This window comes from Gadus macrocephalus, chromosome 5 (assembly GCF_031168955.1).
Source record: "Gadus macrocephalus chromosome 5, ASM3116895v1".
In the NCBI taxonomy this organism is placed as follows: Eukaryota; Metazoa; Chordata; class Actinopteri; order Gadiformes; family Gadidae; genus Gadus; species Gadus macrocephalus.
In genome coordinates, this window is record NC_082386.1 from 7,771,866 (window position 1) to 7,796,729 (window position 24,864).

Here is a 24,864-nt window from a genome sequence, read left to right on the forward strand (position 1 = left end):
GAACAAAAAAAAGCATAACGTTTATACTTTGTGTGTAATTTTGTCTCTTGAGAGAGAGAGCTGAACAGTTGTTGTTTTTTAAGAACAGGATGACATCTTCAACATCTTCTCTGGTAACAACTTTGTATGCAAGGGGATGGTGGTCACACTTTCAAATCATGTTAACCTACCCCGCCCTGTCATCCATTACTAAACTAGCTGTATTGGAATGGTGCTTTGGCATTAGCTAGGGAGAGATAAACCATTCTTTACTAGAGAAACTATAGTCTTGACTACCTTCAAGCCTGCACTCAATGTGTTCCTCAACAGCTTCCCTGACACTCCGCCAACACCTGGGTACACTGGGCAAAACCGAAACTCGGTGCTGGAGTGGGCTGGTAGCAATTGTCTTTAACGTTGCTACAAATCCGGCGGTGGAGATGCTTGACATTCTTGGCCTGAGCCCTCCAACTCGAACCCGAACAGAACAGAAACTGACCTGATATAACTCATACAACTTTATCTACAACGGTAAAAGTACTAGAAAACAAACAATAAAATAAAAAAAAGTTACTAGACTGAAACTGTCACATGGCTCATATCTAATCCCTGATTGGTGGAAATGGTGGCGTTACAACTATCCCCGGTCTCTCTACTAGTATAAGGTACGGCCACACTGAAAGCGTTACGCGCGTTAGAGGCGTAGAAAATCAGCATTTTTGCATAGGGGAACCATTGGTTTAGGCGCGTAGATGGGTTACATACGCTAAAGCAGCGCGAGTTAATATCAGTCTGGTTTAATTGATGCGTCTCAGGAGGAGCATTAGTTTGACCTAATTAAGGTCAAGCGCCACTCCTGACTTGTTATTGGTCGGTTCAATGCCCTCATGTGTTGCACTGTCATTCATAAAAGCAGCAGACCCTCATTAGAATGCGTAGCACCTGTGTTTGTCCTGCTGCGACACCTCTGTGAAGCGTCTATGAGCAGTTACTCGGTTTACTTAACACTAGAGGGTGTACTTGTTACACTAAACTAAGTAGTTATCGCAAAAAGAAAATAAACCAAAACAACGCGACAGGTATCTTTAATATCATGTAATAATACATAAGAATGTTTATTAAATAATATCACACATACTTTATGTCCTTTTATTTTTTAAAACACTGGTAAATACTGAATGAAACCATGTTAACCGTTGGTTGTACAATGACCCCGGATACCTTCATGTTAAGAAAAGCCCTACTTCACATGAAATGATGACCATGATGATGACCATCTGGGAAAGCATTCGGCGATGACTGCAACCGTGATTCAAGATAGTGAAGAAGGGCTTTCTGGTACTATGAGTAGGCCTAAACAGGGTGTGGAGAAATTTGAGGAACATGATATAGAAAGTGATACTTTCTTCTTCTTTGAAGACATTTCTTCAAAAAGGATTAGTGTGATTAAAATCTCACTACAGAGGCTGCAATACCTGTTTCGTCACAATCCAGTGAGGACCAACGCTGCCGTTTCCCAAAAGGGACCTGTCAATAAAGGAACTGTCTGAACATCACACCTAAATCTAGGTTTCAATGATTCGTATTCATGAATAGGAGAGGAAGTTATAATGCATTAGGATTATTAGCTATAGCTAATAATCCTAATGCATTATAACTTCCTCTCCTATTCATGAATACGAATCATTGAAACCTAGATTCCTAACCTGGTGCACTGCAAAACCTCTTTATTAAAATAAGAACTTTTTCTCTCTTTTATTATAGTTATTTACCAAAATGCTCCATAAGTAAATTTTAAATATATGCTTTTTTACCCTTTCTGCATGGATTCAGCAGTTAGTTGTGATGTTGATATTCAAATCTCATTCAAATGAACGAATTTTCCGTCATTCTTCGAAGCACTTATTGGCCTGCTTTGTGCTCAGCACCTCTGTCTCTGAGTCTACCTGCGTGGCCTCAGCCGTTCGATGCCTCAGCCATGCATGTCTGTGTTTGTTGAAATCCGCCCTCCACTTTCGTGTAAAAGCCTCCCCTTCGCGTCAAGGTGAGGGCCTATAGGGAGCGGATGGAGCAAAGAATGAGGAAACTGTTTTATACTAAATTCAACCAAGAAGTGTATGCTCTTGTTTTTTATTTTACCAGTATTTGTGATTCAAAACAGATAGGTGTGTGTGTGTGTGTGTGTGTGTGTGTGTGTGTGTGTGTGTGTGTGTGTGTGTGTGTGTGTGTGTGTGTGTGTGTGTGTGTGTGTGTGTGTGTGTGTGTGTGTGTGTGTGCGCCTGCCTGCCTGCCTGCCTGCCTGCCTGCCTGCGTGTGTGTGTGTGTGTGTGTGTGCAATGCATGCTTTGTGCATGCATGGGTGTGTGAGTGTGTGTATGCACATTTGGGTGCATACATGAAGGTACTCAGATTGCCTTGACATTGAAAGTTGATATGAAAAACGTCATAATTGCAGAAATTGTGGGAAATTACCAGTCTGGCAGACACCCTATAGTCGCCCTCAGACCATTTTTTCTTGTAGGAATAGTGCTGACTCGTGCTGAGTCTGAGGCAAATACCAGACGGCTGTAGGCCTTCCTTATGTTCCGGTTTCACTAGGGTCTACAGTTCTTTGAGGCAAAAGAACAATCCAGAGTGTATATGCAACAGATTTATATTATTTTCCTGTGAAGAGGAATATCTGCTCCGGTATTTTCCGAATAACGTCCTTCGAAAATATTCTGTGGTGGATGAATGCGACTGAACAATAACATCAAGCGTTTCATTCACTACAATACAATTTGATGTGTAACAACAAATCCAAGGTGCAATGGATCCCCATTGCATAGGAAAAGATTGTAAGTAAAGATCACAGACAAGTTGGTATGGTATGAAGACACATGGCAAAAACTATAACAAACTAAATGTTATTAAAGCATCCCCACATGAAAATATGAAAACTAGACCACAATTCCACAACCCCTCGTGTAATTGGTCCAAAATCCTGCACTTACTACTTACCCAGATTACTTGATTATTGTATGTGAAAAGTCATTTTCTATCAATCTGTATCCAGTGTATCCCCAAACAATGTGACTAAATTAAACATGTGCAGATGTGCAGACCACGCACAACATAACTGCTAGAACTTGTTCATCTTGTAATATTCCAAACTTTTCCAAATAATCAAGACCTAAATTGTGCGGAAACAGTATCAACCTTATGAACCAATATCAGGTTTAACAGACCACCAATCAGGCAAATCCAGCAAATGCTTTGCTAGCCTACATTATCTGTAATGCTGTTCTTTGAAAGTCAACCACAGGTAAATTGTTTTCCTTTTCATATCAACAATTGTTTTGCATTGACTAGATGTCTTTTTCTGCAATTTGCTTTATCAAGCTAAGAACATAGAGCTTGTTAGTTTCCTACCAGGTAATTCAATGCAAAATAAAAGAGATTAGAACAGCTCTACTGATAACACTGATATGATATCATTAGTATTTAAAATATTAATGGAGTTTCAGTTCATTTGTTGGCCATGCATACCCCTGCAGTACGGGAACAGAGCTCTTTGATGCGGGCAAGAGTGGTCAGTTCAGTTGCAATAACACTTTGATTTCTACAACGATGTTACTTCGAAACATGCTGCTGTTTTCTTTATTTACTTCTTCTGAAAGTTTTGCAATGGACATGGTTTAATTTGGAGAAAAATATATCTAAAATATCACAATTAGCCAACGTAGAGGGAGATTTTCTCCATGTGACCATCACATCATAAAGTGACAGATATGGATTTATAAGCCAGTATCACAGGATTCCTGGACCTTTATAGATTATAATCATCTTTCTTTGAAATAACAAAACAGATGAAGGTAAACTACTCAAAATGCATTCATTGTTTATTTTATAGCTATTATGAATATTTGTACAACTCTTTAATGTTTCACTGAATTCACTCAAACTCCAACGTGTTGTTTAAAGGAAGTGCTGTGATGGATACATCTTCATGGCTCTTGCACATCATGTCATATCAGCTGATGTCCCAATTTATGTCAGTTGATTGCTAATTTATTTTTTCTTTCGCCAGGGTCGGCAAATTTTTCGAGTTCCAAGCCAGGCTTCAGCAGGTCTGGCTTGAACCTCCATCGAACACACGTAGGAACAAGGCGTGACTCGAGGTTCCCGAAACAACCATGTCTGTGTGGTATTGTAATCATTGACTGGGTTGGTTTTTGGCTGGGCACATCTAAGTTTATGACCACTGTCAGAGATAAAGTGTGAGTCCGACTTCCATGCGAACCAATTAACGTCTTAAAAGTGAGTTCTTTGACCTTGTAATATATCTTTACAACAGTAATTATCAGTAAAATGAAAGGTTAAAATGCCCCACGGGGGGCGAAGGTAATCAAAAAACATTACAACCCTACCAACGGCGCCCTACTTCTCCATGTCTGGAGGGAGGGGGGGGGGGGGGTGACCTCTTCATGACATTAGTCTGCATTCTTGTTTGCCTTATGTGTGTCCTTCTCCCCCCCACCCATTGGAGGTGAAATCCTCGTTCTCGCCCAATGGGAGCGCATCATGCACACCATGCCTCTACTGAAGTGGTCTGTGATTTACTGTCTCTTGACCCGACCCGCCCCCCTCCCCCCTCTCCCCCCCCCCCCCCACTCTCTCTCTCTCTCTCATCTCTTAAATCCAATTATGATCCATGAATAGATATAAAAAAACTGAAATATAATCAAAATAAAAAACAGACACAAACGGTAGCAGTTCCCCCGCACAAAACTAAAATCACCTGAAGTTTGACATCAGTGGACATCCCTGGATATCAGACTCATACAACGCGGAGACTGAGGCTATGCAACTAGCTTCGACCAAAGCTTGATAGTTTACGCAAAATGTAGGAATTAGCCACTCGATGAAGACAGCTTAATGCAAGCTTGCTAAATAGAATATCGATTTGCGTGAGTTTGTGTTTGTGAGTGTGGCGTGAGAGGGAGTGTGTGTGTGTGGGCGGGTGGGTGTGTGAGTGAGTGTGCATTCACGAGCTTGTCAGTGCTCATTGCAGGTATGCATGTGTAGGCCCTGCTTATGAGCAAACCATAAATAACACGGTGACAAATACACACTGTTGAGAAATCTGTTGAGAAATAAGTACTCTCCTAAGTAGCCTCCCGATCCTGTTTACTGTGATGGATCCTGCCTGCGAGGGCTCCTTCACGGTCCGGGTTCGACCCGATCTGTCACCCTTATGTTCCTGAGACGGCCCCCCGGCACTTAGGATACCGAGATTTACTGAGTGCAGCCTGCTCTTATCTTGGTCCCCACTCACGGCTCAAAGGTATACACGTATAATCCCCCTTTTGTCACTTGCCCGGTCTTAAACCTTTACTCGAGCAAGAACGAACATGACCTCCATGTAGGCTTAATCGGTTCATATTTTTCTTCCTGAACAAAAGATAGAAATGATAAAAAATGAGAGGTGACAGACAGGCCTGGTGGCTCGTCGGCCTCGGATCACAACATTACCCCCTGTCAAAAGGCCACCAAGAGGCTGACCAAACACTGAAGAAGGTTAGCCAATGAAAACACACTTCTGTCTCTGTGTTTACATACGTGTGGGCATGTGACCATTTGCATCCATGGAAGCGGGCAGGTGTTTGAACGCACTCTGTTCACACAGCGTTTGAGTTTGTTTGAGTGCATGCGTTCGTGTGTGCGTGTGCGCCTGTGTGTGTGTGTGTGTGTATGTTTGTGTGTGGTGTGTGTACATACACCGTCCTACGGTTTCACTTCCTGTTAGCTTAACTCTTCCTTTAAATCAGCAGAAGAACCTGTTTGGCCTTTGACACCACAAACCAAACAGGGTCGACTGCAGCCAGCAGTAAACATCCCCTACGTGTGAGGACCACAGGGTGGTCGGGTCGCTCGTATCTGCGTAATACTCGGACCCGTTCCAAAAACAAACTTCACACGACAACCACTGCCTCCACACACCATTACCAAGACTTGACCTAGAATATATTCTAGGTCAAGTTTATTGACCAGGTCAATAAACCCACTCTAATGCCAAACACTATTGATAATCTCTGATATATTGTGCCATGCAATGCAATACACAAAGAGTATGATGCAATATACGCACAGAATTACATACTCATGGTGTATGGACGCTAGAGCAGTACATTCAACCTCTACTGGACTTACTCTGCTGGACAGAGAGGCTGTCACCTTGCATGGTTGACTCTGCCCTAATTGCAATTGTAAAACTGCGTGTGTGTGATTGTCTGTGTGCGTGTGAACGAATGAATGTATTTGGGAGAGGAGGAGGGTGAAGGAGAGGGAGGGGGGGTCTCATGTGAGGTTACCCTGAGAGAGAGAGAGAGAGAGAGAGAGAGAGAGAGAGAGAGAGAGAGAGAGAGAGAGAGAGAGAGAGAGAGAGAGAGAGAGAGAGAGAGAGAGAGAGAGAGAGAGAGAGAGAGAGAGAGAGAGAGAGAGAGAGAGAGAGAGAGAGAGAGAGAGAGAGAGAGAGATTTGTATAGTATTGTTTATGTTAGCCTTGCCTTGACTTCTTGGGCAACGTCAATAATTTTCCAAACTGTTGGAGGGTTCTAAATATGGTTGTCGAGAAAACCGAAACGTTAATCCTACATATCGACCTATCCATCTCTCTTTCTGACTTTCTCCATATCATTCTCTCTATTTATGTTTCTGTCACTTATCTTAATAAAGATATTGCCCTGCAATATCTTTATATATATATTTATGGGGCTGTGACCCCCAACCCCATGAACTGCTCTTTGTCTTGACGTGTGCAACCTATGTCAAATACAACATTTAGTTCACCTGTCGGGTACGTTGTTATGCCTGTGTTGAGTTTTTTTAATCTCTACTGTTGGATTGGACCTCCTGTTCAAAGCCGGATGATATCTTTTTCATCTGATTCACACGCACTTGTGATAGGCCTACATTTGAACCCTCATTAAAGCTCCATTAACCTTTGCACCTCATCACACAGTTCTAACAACAGGAGCATTTGGTTTTTATATGACACGTAAATGTAAAAGGACACCTTTGCCACAAGGCAAGAACACGCATGATTCCGTAGAATACAGATTAGAAATCTGAATGTGCTGATTTGCTCACAGCTCAGCCATACTGGCTCCATTGTGCAACGGATGGGGGTTTTATGACAATTAGAGTTCATGAGGGATAAAAGCATTCAGATGCAGTGAATCATATGTAAATTATGATTGTTAGTACACCAATTAAGAGGAGGTGTGTGTGTGTGTGTGTGTGTGTGTGTGTGTGTGTGTGTGTGTGTGTGTGTGTGTGTGTGTGTGTGTGTGTGTGTGTGTGTGTGTGTGTGTGTGTGTGTGTGTGTGTGTGTGTGTGTGTGTTTTGTGAAACACCTACATGCATGTCACAGGGCGGACAGTTGATTTGTACAGAGCAAAGTCAGGGTGTGATAATGTCGGACCGACCAATCAAATTGCCTCCTGCAGTATTTCCCCTTTGGCTTTTCTGCCGAAGGCCCGTGCACCAGCGCTGAGCACCAACAAAAACAACAAGTATCCCTCTGCCTCCGCAGTGCCCGTTGGACTATGGGATGAAATATCTCACATGCCACAAGGTAAACCCATCCGTATAATTTAGGGCCCAATAGATGTAGGTTTAAGGTCTCACACACGAATGAGCTCAACACTACAAAGCTAGCGATGTTTTAATTTTCGCTTGCATTTTCCACTGTACGTCTATAGGCCTACTCGACGATGGTCCGTTATCCTTACAATGCATAAACCGTTGTGATGCTGTGTTGTGTAAACACAACTTTTTAGTCCATCTCCTGGCAGCAACTTGACGTTATCACTGGAGCCCAGTGGAGCATGAAGGTTGGATCTGATATTAAATAAGTTATAACACGCAACAGTGGAAGCAACATTATTCCTTGCATTTTCATTTCTTCAAATAACTTCGATCCCCCACCTCCCAGCCATGCTCTCCCACCCTTGCAGTAAACGAGCCTGCATCGAGTTGTTGCTTTTTTTATTCTCCACCATTGGGTTGGACCTTATCTTTTCATGAGAATCACAAGTACATGTGGTAGGCCTATGTTTGTACCCTAATTAAAGATAAATTAACCTTTGCACATCCTTGTCACACATTTCTAACAACGGGAGCTTTTGGTTTTCATACGACACGTAAATGTGAAAGGATGCCTTTGCCACGAGGCAAGAGGCCAGTGTCAGGAATGTTAATGTGTTTATATCCTTTGTAGACTAGGTATCTGGCTGGGCTCTTCACATATTAAACTGGGAGGTTCATGACTAACTAAAGCGATTCAGGCCTCGGTCTCCTCACCTATGCATCCACGGATTTCACGTTTGGTGTAAATTGGCGGCACTTGACAGCAGAGCATCTTGGATTATGTTATGAATGGTTTTCATCACACTCCTTAGTGGTCACTATAGTGTTAGGTGTCAGGTCAAAGATGGAGATCTCTGCTGTTCGAGACCACTCATTTGATTGAAAACCGGTAAAGACATTCTGCTCTGATACCCGCTGCCCTATAAGCAGAACTTCAACACAGTGCCAGTACTTTGCAGTCCTTTACACGGGTTTAAGGTTTCCTTGTCTTTGTCTGGTTGACTTTTCAGACAAAAGCTTGATTGTTCTTTGTTCTGCCTGCTGTCTTCAGTGAATGAAAGGATCAAATTGCTCCACTGAACAATTGTCAGTTTGGGAAATGGCCAAAAAAAACACTTCTAATGTGTCTTTGCTCGACTGAGACTCAACACTTTCTGGGACCATGTAGTGAACGTACTCCCAAATTGTGTTGAGTTTCATTCAACTGAGGCAGAATGGTGCACAATCATAGGTGCTTCTAAAATGTACCGTAACATTATATACCTTTTACAAAGCATTATGTATTTGCTGCAATAAAACCCTGGACTCACTGTTTACTAGCGTCTCCGGTAAATATTGGACTGTCCTTGCAATAAAGGTAATACCAAAGAAGGTCTTTAATTATTAAAATTCATGCAACTAAAGTCCTCCCTATTGACCCATGAGCAGCATATCGGCATGTAGTCAAAGAAAGTGATATCCTCTTGCTGCATGACCAGGGCATATGAAAGAGTAACTAGACTATTGCGGGCTGAAGCTGGGTCAGAAATGTAGAAAGAAAAATTATGTTTTTGTTTCCCTGGCAGAACATTTTGTTACTCAACACCAACCAGAAGCAAATTAGTTGAATGTGCACATATTCTTTCCAAGCATTTATCATAACTCTAACTGTGACTGCACAGTCAAAAGTCAAAAGTGACTGCAGATGCTTGTTATTATGAAGCAGAGGGCTTTGGGTGTCATGCTCGCGGAGGCCTACAGCTAGGCGGAGGATAAAACACAACTGTGGTGGTGCAACCTTTTGACTTTCTTCACCGAAGACAACCAAAGAATATTTCAGGGTCTTTGGCTGATGGCTTAGCTGTAGATAGCAAAGATATCTGCCGATAGCTGTGGAAACGAAGTCTTTGTGTTCAGGTGGAGTCTCTGCTTACTACACTGCAGTGGATTTCCTTTGGTGGCAAGTGACGAATACAAACTGTCCTCTTAACAGCAGAGAATCACAGCATGTATCTACCTGTTGGAAGTCTCTCGCCCACTCCAGTCTTCTGATCAGAACACTTGCAAATCACTAAGTAAACAAGGTGGACAAACCCTGCAGCATTTCCATTATCCTTGAAACTAATCGCTGTCCCATATCTATTTTTGAAGAAGCACTTGACCAATGTTATTTTCAAGGTACATAAACATGGGCTTTGTGGAAACAGCTAGCTTCCTAAGAAATTTGTGGCCTAGTGTGGCCACATATATTATTGTATTGCATAATGCCAGAGCATTCCAGTGGCATTAACACACATGGAGGATGTCATGGCCAGAGCCTACGGGGTTCTTGATTATGTGAGCTATGTGTGTTTGTTCATCAAAAACGCCTTTGTTAGCAATGTCAGTCTTATAAACAAGTCACCTGAAGGCAAGCAAGAGACGATTAGCCTTACACCAAAAAACAACCAAACAAAGCCTTTAGATTACTTTGTTTCAAATAACCCCTACCTTGAATGAACTCCACTCCACTGTTAACTACTACAGAAAACTCATTATCAGTATATATTCAGTGTCTTTTGTACGGTTAATTTGAAACGTCAGAAATAGGATGACGCTGGATGTCATGGCGTAGGCTGTTTAACCATTTCCAAAGTTAATGAGCCGTAACTACCTATTTCCAGATACCCTAATCACTAGGATAGATACAGCAGCCATGCCGAGAAAGACTAAATGCGTGAGATAACTCAGAGTGACTTTGAAATGTACTTGCTACATAACATTGAGAAAAAAACGATCCTGTGCTGTTAGTTTAAACAAACTAAATAGATAGCATAGATAGAGGCATTTGTGCACTTTTATGACACTTTATATTTCTTGGTATTCTCAATCGGCAGTCGAGTAGTTATGTCACATGTAATTTGTTTTATGTGGATATCTGTCTTCCGAGGTGTATTGGAATCAACAACACAACATAAAAATGCAACAGTCATTGTACTTGCATAACTTGCCCTTGGCTACAAACACAGGTAGGGCGTGTACGTGTGGGAGTTTATTTATGGAACATTTAGTCCCGGGTACAGTTTAAAAGGGTTTCAAAGGAGCTAGACAATTAATGGCCAATGGTAACAAGTATTATAATTCAGTTTGAATAGCTATAAGTCCTGTAGCTGTAGGCCATTTCAAGGGTGGTTTCGTGTCCGTCTGTATTATGTTGTTACGACTCAACAGTGGATTTTATAGACAACAATGTGTGAATACAAAATACAGGCTACAGTCAGCAAGGTCCTCCACGAGACATCACGAGGAGATGGCGCCACCATGATTAGGGCCCGGGCCTAGTTATAAGCTGATCGTAACAAAATTAAATGCATTGATTTTGTACAGTCTATCTTTGTTAAAGCTCGCACACATACTTTATTATGCACCTCGGCAGCACACATGAATTGGGGTGATTCTCAGGAAGGAAGAGCACTCAGCAAGCCAAAGGCTTAACGCCTGAACCAAACCAAACCATCAACCAGTAGGGAGTCATAAGTCAAGAGTGGCCAAATGACATGCTTCTAGTGTTGTTGGACACATTGTGAAAAACATTCAGTAATAACGATTAGGTCAAGAAGAATCATTGAGAGGGGGAAAACTACCATGGACATGGCTGGAATAATGGATTACAAATAGGAGAATTGAATAGCAAATGTTTGACAGGCACAATAACTAGTGGAACTCATTTGGGTGGAAACATTAAATTGAAAGGTGATTTTTGAAAAACCATAGCAACATCGAGTCTCAAATATAGGAAAACAATATCAGCATGGATAGTTTGGTTTCCTAAGAACAGCAATAAACAATCAATTTAGAAAAAATGTGACACATGAATGGGTGTTAAGCGGGGCAGTCTTCAAACAACTTATCCATGGCAGTGTGTAATTATCATTCCAGTGTTGTGTTATGCTGCCAGTCAGTTGTCATTGTCAGCTCTAAATCAGCTATATTAAAAGTTACATTTCTTCAAAGTAGCAAAGGAGGGTCATATTCTCAAGATTTTAATAATGTTGTTGAACTATTTGAATTCATTGTTAATCATCTCAAAGCTGAAAACCCCTCGTCTCAAAAATGGAAAGAGGTTTGAGGGCATTCTGAACGCCCCATAGGCTCTGCTGTAATCAGTATGTTTATATGCAAGAAGTCTTCCCATCTGGAAGGGACCTGTATCTACTGTCCCGCCAAAACACCTAAAGAGGTCAACCACTGCGCTGAGGGGGAGAGCTTACACCAAATACTTGCTGGGACTGTGCTGCCGTTATGTAAGAGTTATGTCAGGAACTCATTTGTCAAGGTCCGGCTACTCAGCCTTCCCATCCCCCGCTCTCCCTCTCTTGGACAGTCCCCCCCCCCCCCCTCTCACAGAGTCGACTAGCTGCCGGCACATTACTGAGGCAACTGTTAGTTTGGTACGGTTTGCATGTTGTTTGAAAAGTAATTAAACACCCCACACGTGGATCAGTGGGTTTTCGTTTAATGCAGCAGGCATGTGCATGTAATGCAAAAATGTGTCCAGAAAATCAAGAGGAATCAGAAAAAAAACTGAATATTTCCACATATATCAGAAATGCCTCTGAACATCCAAAAAACAAGACATTTCCTTTTCCTCATACCCGTGTGCAAGTTGGTTTGCAGAGAGGCAGTCTCTCTGGGTTATTCAGGCCGTGTTCTCACAACCAAGATAGATTCTAACAGGAAGGTGAAGAAAAATAGAATCGCTAGACAGATAGGACATGTTGATAGTGCACTGAATCGAGGTGGTCTTCTCGCCATTTATCAGTTTTGTGATGGGCCAGGGGCTTTTAGCAATGTGTGTGTGTGTGTGTGTGTGTGTGTGTGTGTGTGTGTGTGTGTGTGTGTGTGTGTGTGTGTGTGTGTGTGTGTGTGTGTGTGTGTGTGTGTGTGTGTGTTTTTGTAGAGTATTTAAACATTCTTTCAGAGGGGACAGGGCACTGGGGATTATCAGCATTACATGTCAATGGGAAGAGCCAATCCTTTAGTCCACAAATTGAAATGACAAGAGCGCATATGAAAGACTGTTGTTTCACAGACATATCACTAAGGGTTTGTTGTGAACCATTCTTGCTTCTACTAAACACACTGAAAAACATTGAGCATTTTTTAAAACGATAGTAAAAACCTTTTTTAGAGCAAAGTAGGCCTAATAGTATCCCTGATATATTTTAACATACTTAGGGAATCATCAGTAGGAATGACTTGATTATTGCTCCATTTCGGCGTTTTGTTTCAACGCAACTTGGGAAAATAAAAAGTACAATTCAAATCTTGCATTTCAATCATATAAACGTAACAGATCCATAGCAGGACTATTCATATATGTATTTATTACCTGCCGTTGAACTGGTGAAATCGGGGACGCCCATTGCCCAATTTAGGGCGGATCCTGTGCTCGTCTCCACTCCCCCACACAGTTCACTACTAGTCTAGTGAGCACAGTAGTGTTCCTCTTAGTTGCTACAGGCGGCACATGTGGAGAGTCAACAACTGCAGTCCACACAGTGGCAGATCTTTTCAGACGCTCTTTCAAACGTCAAGCCCAATTGATGAGCACTTTTATTCATTTCATCTGTCGAGCTAATGCTGCCCGAGGTGGCAAGTTTGACCACTTCTTCAAGAGACTCGTGCGGAAGAAAAGAAACCTTCACCCAAAGACCAACCTGTTGAGCATGTGCCCGGCATAGCCAAAGGACTACACAAGGGGCCCCTCTCCCGCGTTCTCCACCCCTCGATTCCTTGTACATAAGTATGGTAGATAAAGGTCCCCTCTTAACTTCGGCAATAATCTTCTACTTGTCCATTGGGGCAGCAATATTTCAAGTCCTCGAAGAGCCTAATTGGAAACTCGCTGCACAAGACTATAAGGTCGAAAAAGGAAAAATACTCCTAGCCTACCCCTGTCTGTCAGAAGATGATTTGGACAAAATACTCAAGGTATGGTCGCACATTTGTTTTATTCGTTTCCAGAATTTGGTTGCATGTGTTTGAGGTTGTATTTTATGTTTTGAATTAATACAAATTAACCTTAAACAAACCTTGCTTTTGCTTTTATTGTTAATGGCATAAGCACTTTTACTCTGTTGGATTGGTTGCAATAGTTAACGTTTTTAGTCGATAATATTGTGATACTGTTGCATTCCTCTGGCCCCGCCGCTGGCGGTAGTCTATGCTGTTATTGTCCACGCTCGTGTGTATACACAAAGCCAACGTGCAGGTGTTTTGTATGCCGCATGCTGACATGTGTGAGTTGTTCAGCTCTTACTTTGTACTAATTTGCCCTTAATGATGCAATAATCAAACATGCCCATTTTCCAACGTTTGCGATTTATGCAGCATATCAGTTCCAAGATTACACAACACTTTCTTCCGCCCTGCCTCTCTCGCTACACGATTCATGAGAATTGTTCCATTTGCGCACGGGAAACTACTTTCCTTTTTCTAAGTCCATAAAAAGGAAAAACTGTAGCACTTTGTCTTCACTTACTTACTTCCCACCGGCAAGTATGACCACAGACAGGCATGTCTCGACGAGTCTCCTTTTCCCCCGACCCAAATCTCCATTGGAAGGATTTAACACACACACACACACACACACACACACACACACACACACACACACACACACACACACACACACACACACACACACACACACACACACACACACACACACTGGCCCCTCACTTCAGGGCCTCACTTCAGGGCCTCCCCGCAGCAGAACTTTAGCAGCTCCTCTGAGGCTCATTTGGCTACAGCTGCTGCCAAAGGGTAGGACAGATTTTTCTGTTGGGTTGAACAGCGATGCATCATGGCAGATCTAATATTTACCGACTTGTTAAATGGAACTAGGGCCATTCAACACGCCCACAGTAGTAAAACAAAAGTTTTGGAGCATAATTCAGACATGTAGATTCCAGTTACCAAGTATTCTCCAGAAGAGGCCAATGCAGTTATTTTTTCTTTGTAAACCTTGCTGTGGTTCACATCAACTTGGATACTTCAAATTTAGCTATACATATATAAAACAATATCTGGAGGAGGTCTGTATCACTACTCATTAACCTGCAACATGCAGATGTCATCTTCCTCACTTTGTTGCATCGCCAGCAAATTTGCATTGTGGAAACTTTCCCCCAGTCTGTTCCAGTTTAAACAGGGTTTTCTGGCTCTCATGGAAAAAGTAGATTTGGCTTTCTTCACTTTATTAACAAGGGTTTCACTGCGCCCTGTAAAGGACCTTGAAGTGGCAAGTTTCACACATTGGATTTTATGGCTCAGTTGGCTCTCTGTAAAAGTTAAGACAGGAATCGCTGCATTGTCGCTAATGCATTAAAAACACAACCCACCACTGGGATACTGGCACGCAGAATGGCATGCATAAGTACTGTTTTTGTCCCCCCTCTGTGTGCAGTGAGGACAGAGATAGCCGAATGCGTCACAAAGTTTATTCGCCGCTTCAAACTGTAATTAGGGGGATTGAGGCAAATGCTTGCAAGTTTGCAATCTTGCAAGTAGCGTGTACATCATCTGTGGAGAGCGGAACCACTTATCTTATCAAGATCAACCGTTTTGAGTGTTCACCTCAGTCGCTGGACCCTTGACATCCTGCTTTGGAGAGTTCTGCTTCAGTTGTGCACGTGGGCTGCTTGCGTATCTAAATCATTGGCATATTTTGCATTTTTTTTTTTTCTTGATTTAGATTTAGAGGTACATTTTTCATAAACACTGCAAACTCTTTGTATTTTTTTTCTTTCATTTCTAAGGATTAATCTTTCCTTTCAGTTTCTTTAATAAGTCACGTTGCTACTGACCCATGTTTGGTATCGCCAAGTCAAGGGGCGATTTTGAGAATACTTTCAGAAACATGCCTGGCTGATAGGGAAATTTAGCATAATGCAGGATTTGGTACATCCTAGCTGCCTTAAACTAAGTGATGGAGAGATGTTATGCTAAGTGGGTCTTTGATTGAAATGGGATAGCTCCTTGGTTGGAGGCGTGTTGTTTTGTCTCATAGAAATTGGTCCCTAAAGATTTTTGCATGGTTGTATGTGAGGTTAGGGTTATCAGACATGATGGCTTTCAGGGAACCAATACACAACCGTATGGAACTCTTCCAATGCAAATAACCACCAACTGGCAGTTGGTGGCTTCTACAGAAAAACCTATCAATCTATCAAAATTAAAAGCTACAAGGCAGCAACAAAAGTCAATTTGGAAGAAGCCCCCCAGTTCTCAAACTGTTTGGGCTTAGACTGTTGAGCAGCTGCTACACGCGCGCGCGTGCGTGTGAAGAATCCACTGCTGTTGCCTGCCCATTTGATTCTATACCAAATCAAGAAGAGGTGAAGAGCATCATTGTTCCTCGTCTACAATAGTGCTAGTCACTGTTGGTCGGCAGCATCGCATGTTCAGTCCCACATTTACCATATCCTTTCAGTTTCACACAGCCCCCTCCCTGCAGCATTTTAACACTCGGCCTGCATTCCCGTCAGCTCCCTCCCACAATACCAACGGCATAAATATGTTATGATTATTTTTTGTTTGCGTTGCAGGAAGTTTTGTTTTTCAAAGTGACTTAATTTTTTTGTGATGCGGCTCACCAACAGCTGTTGCAGTTCTGTGCACATGCCGAGTGCTGAAAAGTACCTTGGGACTGAAGCGATACTGACAGACCAGCTGTCCTGCTAACAGGTGTGTGTGTGTGTGTGTGTGTGTGTGTGTGTGTGTGTGTGTGTGTGTGTGTGTGTGTGTGTGTGTGTGTGTGTGTGTGTGTGTGTGTGTGTGTGTGTGTGTGTGTGTGTGTGTGTGTGTGTGTGTGTGTGTGTGTGTGTGTGTCAGGGGAATAGCAGTTGACAAAGTGACACTATGAATCACTGATATTGATCACACTTAGCTCGTAACAAACACAGTGTAAAGCTTTAACTTGGGTTGACAAAATGATTGGTAATGCAGTATACTAGCAGGAGCTGGATAATATAAAGAGTGGTTAGAAATGCTACAAAACCACAGTAACCTGCATGAACTTGTTTTTACTATGTTATAACACAGCTGTGATAGTGGATGATCAGCTTTTGTTCTTAGTTGGTGTCCCAGGGTTATAGGCCAGTTTTTTCCCCTCACAAAAGCAAGACTTTCGTTGACTTTCATTTGAGAATCACTCAGAAGACCTGGATTGGCGTCATTGAGCTGTTTTAACAACTAAAGCCCCAATTAGCCATCAAGCGTTTAGTGTTCTATGCTTAATACAACTGTACCACTGTTTTCCATCATCAAACCGTGAACATGTGGGAATCCTTACTTTATTTTTACTAGATGGCTAACCACGGTCGCTTTTGTTAGTGGTATCACTTTTAGTCAATTAGGTATGGCATAATTAAGTTAGTTAAACAACATCACAAGTTGGAGATTAAACTTTGAGAGCTTATTTTCTGTTCTTCACGCAGCCGTTCAATTAATTTAAGGACACAGGCTGGCTGTCATTGATGAGTTCAAACTGTTCACTGCTAAATGGTTGCAATGTTATTTACCCTCTGCAGTGTGTGGCCCTGGTACTACAGACATCACAAAACCTTTTACTGTTCTACCACAATGTTCCCTCAGTGCAAATGGAAAAGATATGAAGAGCAAATTGGTGTACCTACTTTTTAATCTTATGCATAATTGGCAGAAACATTCTTCATTCATAATATATTTGACACCCCACTTTATACATAACCTCAGTCCTGATGTGGTCTCTTGTAGCTACAAATTCTCTTTAACAATGAGATGGTATACTCTCGTTTTAACATTGTTAACCAAGTTATTTACACCGTAGCAGGGAAAACGAAACCTAATGAGAATTACACATTTTGTCTCTTAATGTCCAGTGTGGTGTTGCTTTTACAGCCTTATTTACGCAAAGTTTGGACAACTTTGCGTAAATAACTTGCACAACTGTAGAGGCAGCCTGTGAGGATCCAGTGTCTCTAGCGGCCGTCCCAAATCAGGGCTCCAACGGCTTGCTGGAGTTAAACTGGCCCCACAGAACACATTCCAGGCAGTTGTAAATCACGGCCTGACCACTGGCTGACCTGTTTTTAATGGTTTGGTCTCCATGTGACCTTTTTTAAGGCGCGAACTCGGAGGTTCCCAACCTCAGGTCATGTGTTATCCTTCTTGTTTGGAGTCAAGATGGCTCACTGCTCATGAACCTAACTCCTAGTCTTAACCACCTTGGGATTTGTCATGTGAGAGAATGCTAGAAATTAATTATTAATGACTAAAGAAAAAAGGAGAACTTTGAGGAAGTACATACTATGCCCCGTGTGGTTTTGTTTGCATCCAGCGTTTTGGCTTCCAGGTCTTAAACTCTGCCCTTTCCCCGTTTTGTCTTCTTCGTCTGTAAAACTACAGACACAGTGCAGACAAACCTCTCAGTCTACAGAACCGTCCATGGATTTGACAACCCATGGTGATGAGACAATATTTGATGTTTGGTCACAGGGAGGATTTGTCCTTCTTGTCTCTTGGGGAAAAAAGTTTGAGCAAATGGTGATAGTATTGTTTTAGTGTGTGCGTGTTTAAAAATAGAACCAAAAGACACTGTAGATGTGAAAACGTGGCGTCTCCAGTCTCCACGCGCCCGTATATGTATGGATACACACAGTTGGCATTGTGTTCAATCGTGCCAGTCTTGAGAACCGTGGCGTCAGTGTATGTGCTGTAGGCGGTGAGAATAGGTCACTTAACAGAGGTGCAATGTCCCCACTCGGTTAATCTCCAGTCACAGCTGAGCGACTGTGCTTGTCAGCGCTGCAGGCGTCACAAGACCCTACGGAGGAGACTTGTGTTGAATCAGCAAACAAAGCAACACGTCTCCTCTTGCGCTGCTTAATTAGAGAGCAGGACCGTCGCAGACCAGCTATCATTACAGAAAGTTTACCAAAAGTCTTCTAGCGCTTAAGTGTAGTGTGCAGAGCCCAACTCATCCTCAAGGAGGACAGTGGAGAATGAAGGAACTTGTGTGAATGAAAGGGATGCTATGTATGCTTTGTGCCGAGGTCTTTTTGTGTTTGATTTTCTTGATGCACATGGGTTTATCAGGGATGTGATATTGAATGGGATAGGGTGGCTAACACTAGGTAGACATAGATTACCCAATATAAATAAAGGGGAAACGTTACGAATCTGACTGCTGCATGGGTTTGACAATGGGGTCTGGTAGGTTTTCCTAGAAGGATCGGATAATTGTTTGAATTTAAATAAGATTGCGTTGATCGCAAGTGTGAACATTGAATGGGGACATTTTTTTTATCATCTTGTTTCATATTATTTAATCATTTTTCTTTTACTGCTATATTGGAACAATACCTCTCCATTATTTTTTAAAGTAAATAGTTTGTGAAATCTGCCTGTTCAGTGCATAGGCCAAAAACCAAGCAGCACTTATTCCTTTTTGCAATCTGCAACTGGCAGCATTCATATATGAAACATGGAATATCAGTATTATGTCTCTTAAAACACCGTTCAGGCCAAACAGTCCCCATTTATAAATTGCCTTGGTGGAAATAACTGTTGTTGTAGGAAAATCCTGTTGCGCAGTCCAACTCCCATCCACAAGGAACATAAGATTGTATTCTTCTCCATCTTTGGTTTGATGGGAGAGCAGATCCTCTCCCTGCAGTCTCTGATTGGCAGCACAAGTGCTAGTATTTACTGCTTACAGAAGCACTGGGCCCGGTGCGGTACATGTCTAGAACGGGCACTGGTCAACTCATCAGTGCGTCCGTGATAACATCGAGAGTATCCCAGGAGGAAGGATGTGGTTGGACAAAACAAAATCTCCCCCACTCTGCCCCCTTCCTTTTCGCCTAAAGCGACTTGGATGGGTTACAATTCAGTGGCTGCTGCTGTGTTTGTGGGATTTGGGTATTTTCCTTTAACCCATGCCGTGGGATTTTCCCTTCTCAGGTGGTGGCCGACGCCTCAGGCCAAGGAGTCACCATCACCGGCAGAAAGACCTTCAACAATTGGAACTGGCCCAACGCAGTCATATTCGCGGCAACCGTCATCACCACAATCGGTAAGTGTTTTTCCATTTTATTTTACCCATTTAAGATGTAAGGTCAAACGGGGAAATGTGTTAATTGTATTGTAATCGCTACAGCATTGTTGACCGCCTTTTTGACTTTGTTCCACTGGACCACACTTATTGTTTCCACTGGACCACTTACAGATATTGTTTGCCCTTTTGCCCGTGCTAATCCTAATGCACCGAACAACCCATATAGATAAGACGGAAGCAGTTGCGGAGAAGCTGTAATCAAGGGTTCATTAGCAAGCTTTCTACAGCACTGTTTTCTTTGTCTTTTATAGCCTTTTCCAATCTATTTTTGCAATTCTTCAGAGGTGGAAGTTCAGGTTTCCCAAAGTAACTCCTCTACTGTGTTCCTAGTTGACTGACTGAATAAATTTACTTAGTCAGATATCCATCAAACGAGTGTGATGCTCGAGTGAGGCACAAATATGACGGTACTTTTCACTGTACCACTACCTGCTGAACCAAACTAAACTGCATGTACTATACTAGTCCTAAAGTGACCTACAGCACATACACCTGACTTCCCACTTTGCCGTTACTTTTGAAGGTTATGGAAACATGGCCCCCAAAACACCGGCAGGCCGGATGTTCTGCATCTTCTACGGGCTGTTCGGTGTCCCGTTGTGTCTGAGCTGGATCAGTGAGCTGGGGAAGTTCTTTGGTGGCCGGGCCAAGCACCTGGGCCAGTACCTGACCAAGAAAGGTCTTTCCCTGGTAAGCTCACCAGCCTCTTCCACCGTCACTTGTACTCACAGAGTCACAGGCATGTTTGTCAGTTTTCAACTGAGCAGAATGAATCTCTTACGGTCTTGGTTGTCTTTTTTTGCCCTCTCCCAGAGAAAGGCCCAGTTCGCCTGCACAGCCATTTTTGTTCTTTGGGGCGTCCTGATTCACCTCGTCCTCCCACCGTTTGTGTTCATGTCCCAGGAGGGATGGACATATGTGGAAGGCTTGTACTTCTCATTCATCACTTTGACCACAATCGGCTTTGGAGACCTAGTAGCAGGTATGTCCTCTGATTAATTCAAAATGTACTGGGTTTTGGCCTTGTGATAATCTGTATGGTTTTTGGCCTTGTGAGAATCTGTATGGAACCAATAGTATCATTACAGAATCCATGCATAGCGAAAGGCTTAAGAAGCAGCTGGTAACTATTGTAACGTTGTGCATGTATGCAGATCTCAAAACCGTGTCTTGGTTAAATATGTTTACCATTTCAATATAAAATGTAATGATTGTTTTCCTTTCCATTGCTCCGTCAGGTGTGGACCCAAACACGGATTACCCCACACTGTACCGCTACTTTGTGGAGGTGTGGATTTACCTGGGCCTGGCGTGGCTCTCGCTGTTCTTCAACTGGAAGGTGCGGATGGTGGTGGAAGCCCACAAGGCCTTGAAGAAACGCCGCAAGCGCCGCAAGCTGTCGGTGGACGAGCTGCGCCACACCAAGGAGGCCCATAAGGCCTCCCTGCGGCTGCCACCCACGACCAGCGACGTCAACATCTTCAGCTTCCTGTCCAAGAAGCAGGAGGGCTACAACGACCTGATCAAGCAGATCGGCGCCAAGAAGGACCGGGGCCTGAACGGCAACGCCTGTGGCGCCCCCAAGGACGGCGGCGGCTGCGGTGGCGGCGGCTGCGGTGGCGGCGGCGGCGGCGAGGGGGTCTCCAAAGACATGAGCCGCTCCAAGAGCTGCAACGACGCCATGTCGTACAACGGCCACCCCATCCTCAGCCTGGAGCAGTCGCCGCGGCAGAAGCGGCGCTACAGCTTCAGCGACCGCGTGGGGGTGGCCTTCTCCAAGTCCAAGAGCTACCTGCTGGGCTCGGACAGCGGGCTGCTGCTGACGGACGACCTGGCGGAGGCGGAGCAGGACCGCATGTACGAGAACCAGCTGGACAAGGAGGTGGACCTGGAGCACGGTGGACTGCTGGGCGGCGGCGGCGGCGGGGCGGGCGGCTCCAGGAGGTGGGACTCGAAGGAGTACCAGCCGCTCACCTTCCAGAACGCCAACATCACGTTCATCGACGAGGAGAACTTGTTGAACAATAACCTGGAGGCCGAGGGGGGGGAGGGGGGGGACGACGCAGAGGATTTTGACGATGACGACGAGGGGGAAGGGGGCGCCTCGAAGGCCAAGTCGTCCGTCACCACGTGCGACGAGAACGTTTGCGAGTCGGAGACGGATTCCAAGGAGGAGCAGAGCTCCGAGTTGGAAGGATCGGTGTTCACCAGCGACGGGTCCGATCACAACCACTCCTATGAGGAGCTGGTGGAAGAATATGCAAAGGAGGATAACATGGACCTTTGACAAACAGCCATTTCAGCGGTCCCATATTTTCTATTCTTCGGTTGAATTTAAAGAAAGGACAATTTCACCATGTATTTGTTTTGTATTAATATTAATATGCAGAATGACCACATTGTATCATCTTAGAAACTTGATTATGTTGTGCTATTTTCCAAACAATGTTTTGAAAGACCAGGGCCCAGTTCCTGCCCTGGCAATGAATCAGTCTGGATGAGCACTAACATTGCGGTTATTTATTTCATTTTTAGTTTTAACAAATTCATGGCACCATTGCAATATTTCTTGTTTTTATATTGGTAAATTACAGGAAAGGCAAACTTTTCTGCTGCTTTTATTGGATTGCCATTGGTGTGTCTTGATTTCTATTCACCATATTGGTGCATTGCTATTTATTAAAATGAAGGATTAGTCTATTATTCATGGCCATCATGGCTTGTATATCTCTGACATTGCACAATTCAACCGAATGATGCGGGCCGTTTAAAGTCCATTTCGGTTGAGATTATCTTTCTAAAACCTGAGCCACAAAATGTCTTCAAATGAAGGGCTAAGGGAGCCATAATTCTTTTTTTCTTATTTATAGCTGGGTTTTGCCCAAAACAAATCCCTGCTTTTCTTACGAAAGTAGTTTTCAGAGGCAAGAATGTTTCGGTGTAGATTTGAGTTGTACAGTTGATCAAAATGTACATGCAAAGTGTTTGACGCGAGCTGCCTTGTTTGTTGTTGTGACTCCACTACCGTGAATGGTTATTTCAGAGCCACAACGCACCCCAGTATAAAAAATGCGATCCAGTATAGAAACTGTAACCCCTTGTCATTGAAACCTCCATGGTAAACTCCAGCAAACTCCAGTCTGTTATTTTTGGTAGATGGTAAAAAATCGCATGACTTTTTTTCAACTAATCTGTATTTGCCACGGCTGCGTACCTGTTTGCGGACCCTCCATCATGGGGACACATTTAAAATGGTTGCAGCCCCTGGCACCAGCAGCAACACCCGTTGACTGTTTGCCATGTCAATATTGTCTGTATCGGTAGCCTGCCGCTGCTGTACTGGAGACAAGGCATTGGTGCTCCTTGTTGGTTTTGGGGCGGCCCGACATGATTGATCTAAACGCATCATGTTTTGGCTATACCAGGGTCACCTGCAGCCGATCGATCCTCTTGACGTCAGGGCACCCGGCGGTATCATGGTGGCTCTCGGTTGCGTGGTCTTTTTACTCTCCTGAGCCAATAAAGGAGAACTGTGTCAACTAAAAAAAAGAGTTTGCCCTCGGCCTCCTGCCCCTAAAAAGACGGCATACTTCAAACAGTGTTACTCCTCAAAGAAGTTTGGCAGGGCTGTGCTATTGTTCCCAGGCCTTCGTAGGATTCACCCCCAGTCTCGAATGTACGTGGCAATCAATGTAATGCATGTGCTGAACTGAACTGAAGTGTAGTGTTGATTATACAGATGGGGTATGTGCAAACGTATTGGTCCGTCTTAATTTTCTACAAATGAATTGTGCTTGTTATGGAAAATGTTTTTATTTGTGATGTTTGTCCATTGTGTTTAACCAACTCCACGTATTGTCCTTCTTTATGACTAAATTATTCATGTTGTATTTTTTGTATATACAATCCCAGCAAAATGTATATTTTTAAATAAACTATCAATACATATAATTGGTGTAAATGCTTTTTCTTGTTACAGATGGTATGAAAAAGGCAATTAAATACACTTTAGCTATTGGTACATGGGTGTTTTGAACGACCAGGGGATGTTATCTTATCTTTTTTTTTTCCTTTGTGGGGAAATATGTAGCACTGAATGTAATGATACAAAAGTACAATCATGACCTTTGCTGAGCTGGCATGGGACAGTATGCAGTTGTGTATCTCGTGACTTTCATAACACCCTTTGTCTTTGTATATCTAAAGTCAATCCATTCAGCAGCAAACAATCACGTGCTTATGGTTTTGCAAAGAATGGGACTTAAATGGAATATGACGTGTACAATCAAGAGCGGGATCTTGTCTCAGATAATTAACATACTCATCCGCTCAACAGTCGCGTTGAATTTGCAAGGCAAAAAAAGACAAAATTATTCACAATTTTGTTTTGGTTCATTGGGGAATCATTGGAAGATTGGCAAATATTTCAGAATAACAAGAATGGTTTACATTTCTGGTTCAGCCGTGAAGATCAGATCTTGCATACCAGCCAATTGTTGCCTTAGACAGAGAATGTTCACCACTGTCTGAATGAATCTCGCTACACTACCTATCCATGGGTTAACAGTACTGAACTAAAAATACCCCACCCATGCTTTTTTTTCAATCACATTGATAAATTCCTCTGAGCACTGTTAAAAAAAAATCTGAAAAGAGACACTACTAGCTACAAAGAAAGGATGGGCTTGGGGTGCATGTGAATGAAATGTTATCGATTTGCTTGACAGCCCTTATGCTGGCCTCTGCTGCATTGTTCACTGAATCAAAACGGAGAACGCCTCGAGTGGCGGTATGTTGAAGAGTCGTGCTAGAAAATGTGTTGCCGTGGTGTTTTCCCGTTCACACAGAAAGGCACCTTCTTTGAACGGCCTCGACACTATCACGAATTAAACACTGTAATTAATGAGTACAGTGTTGAATTAATGAGCAGAATTAATGAACTAGCACATGAGAATGTGTTGTATTTGTGTTATAAAGCCCAATTAGAATATATTTCATTCATATTGGAGTTCAGTTAAGACTTGAATTATATACTTATTTTTTGTCTGAACTTGAAACATCTTGTTCCAAATCATCACTTTCACTAGTCATAGCAAAAGTTGAGTAACAATGTTACAATGTGGTAAATTAAA

The 24,864-nt window shown here is 42.9% G+C and overlaps 1 protein-coding gene across 2 annotated transcripts; it reads left to right on the forward strand.

Moving 5' to 3' along the window:
* The first annotated feature begins 13,032 nt into the window (after positions 1-13,032).
* Positions 13,033-23,685, forward strand: kcnk5a (potassium channel, subfamily K, member 5a). Of its 2 annotated transcripts, XM_060051976.1 has the most exons (6): positions 13,422-13,563; positions 16,236-16,320; positions 19,579-19,690; positions 20,256-20,422; positions 20,546-20,714; positions 20,971-23,685. In XM_060051976.1, the coding sequence occupies exons 4-6, from the start codon at positions 20,267-20,269 to the stop codon at positions 22,017-22,019; spliced, it is 1,374 nt and encodes a 457-aa protein (XP_059907959.1). In that variant the 5' UTR covers positions 13,422-13,563; positions 16,236-16,320; positions 19,579-19,690; positions 20,256-20,266; the 3' UTR covers positions 22,020-23,685. The 2 variants fall into 2 exon arrangements, with proteins under 2 accessions (XP_059907957.1, XP_059907959.1); XM_060051974.1 differs by lacking the exon at positions 16,236-16,320 and having other exon boundaries at positions 13,033-13,563.
* Positions 23,686-24,864: the final 1,179 nt, after the last annotated feature.

Bases quoted from the DNA above. Each gene is read 5' to 3' on its own strand.
- kcnk5a (XM_060051974.1), top strand. From the start codon at position 13,378: ATGGTAGATAAAGGTCCCCTCTTAACTTCGGCAATAATCTTCTACTTG. The intron at 19,691-20,255 runs GTAAGTGTTTTT...TTACTTTTGAAG, and splicing joins AACCGTCATCACCACAATCG to GTTATGGAAACATGGCCCCC. The intron at 20,715-20,970 runs GTATGTCCTCTG...TTGCTCCGTCAG, and splicing joins CTTTGGAGACCTAGTAGCAG to GTGTGGACCCAAACACGGAT.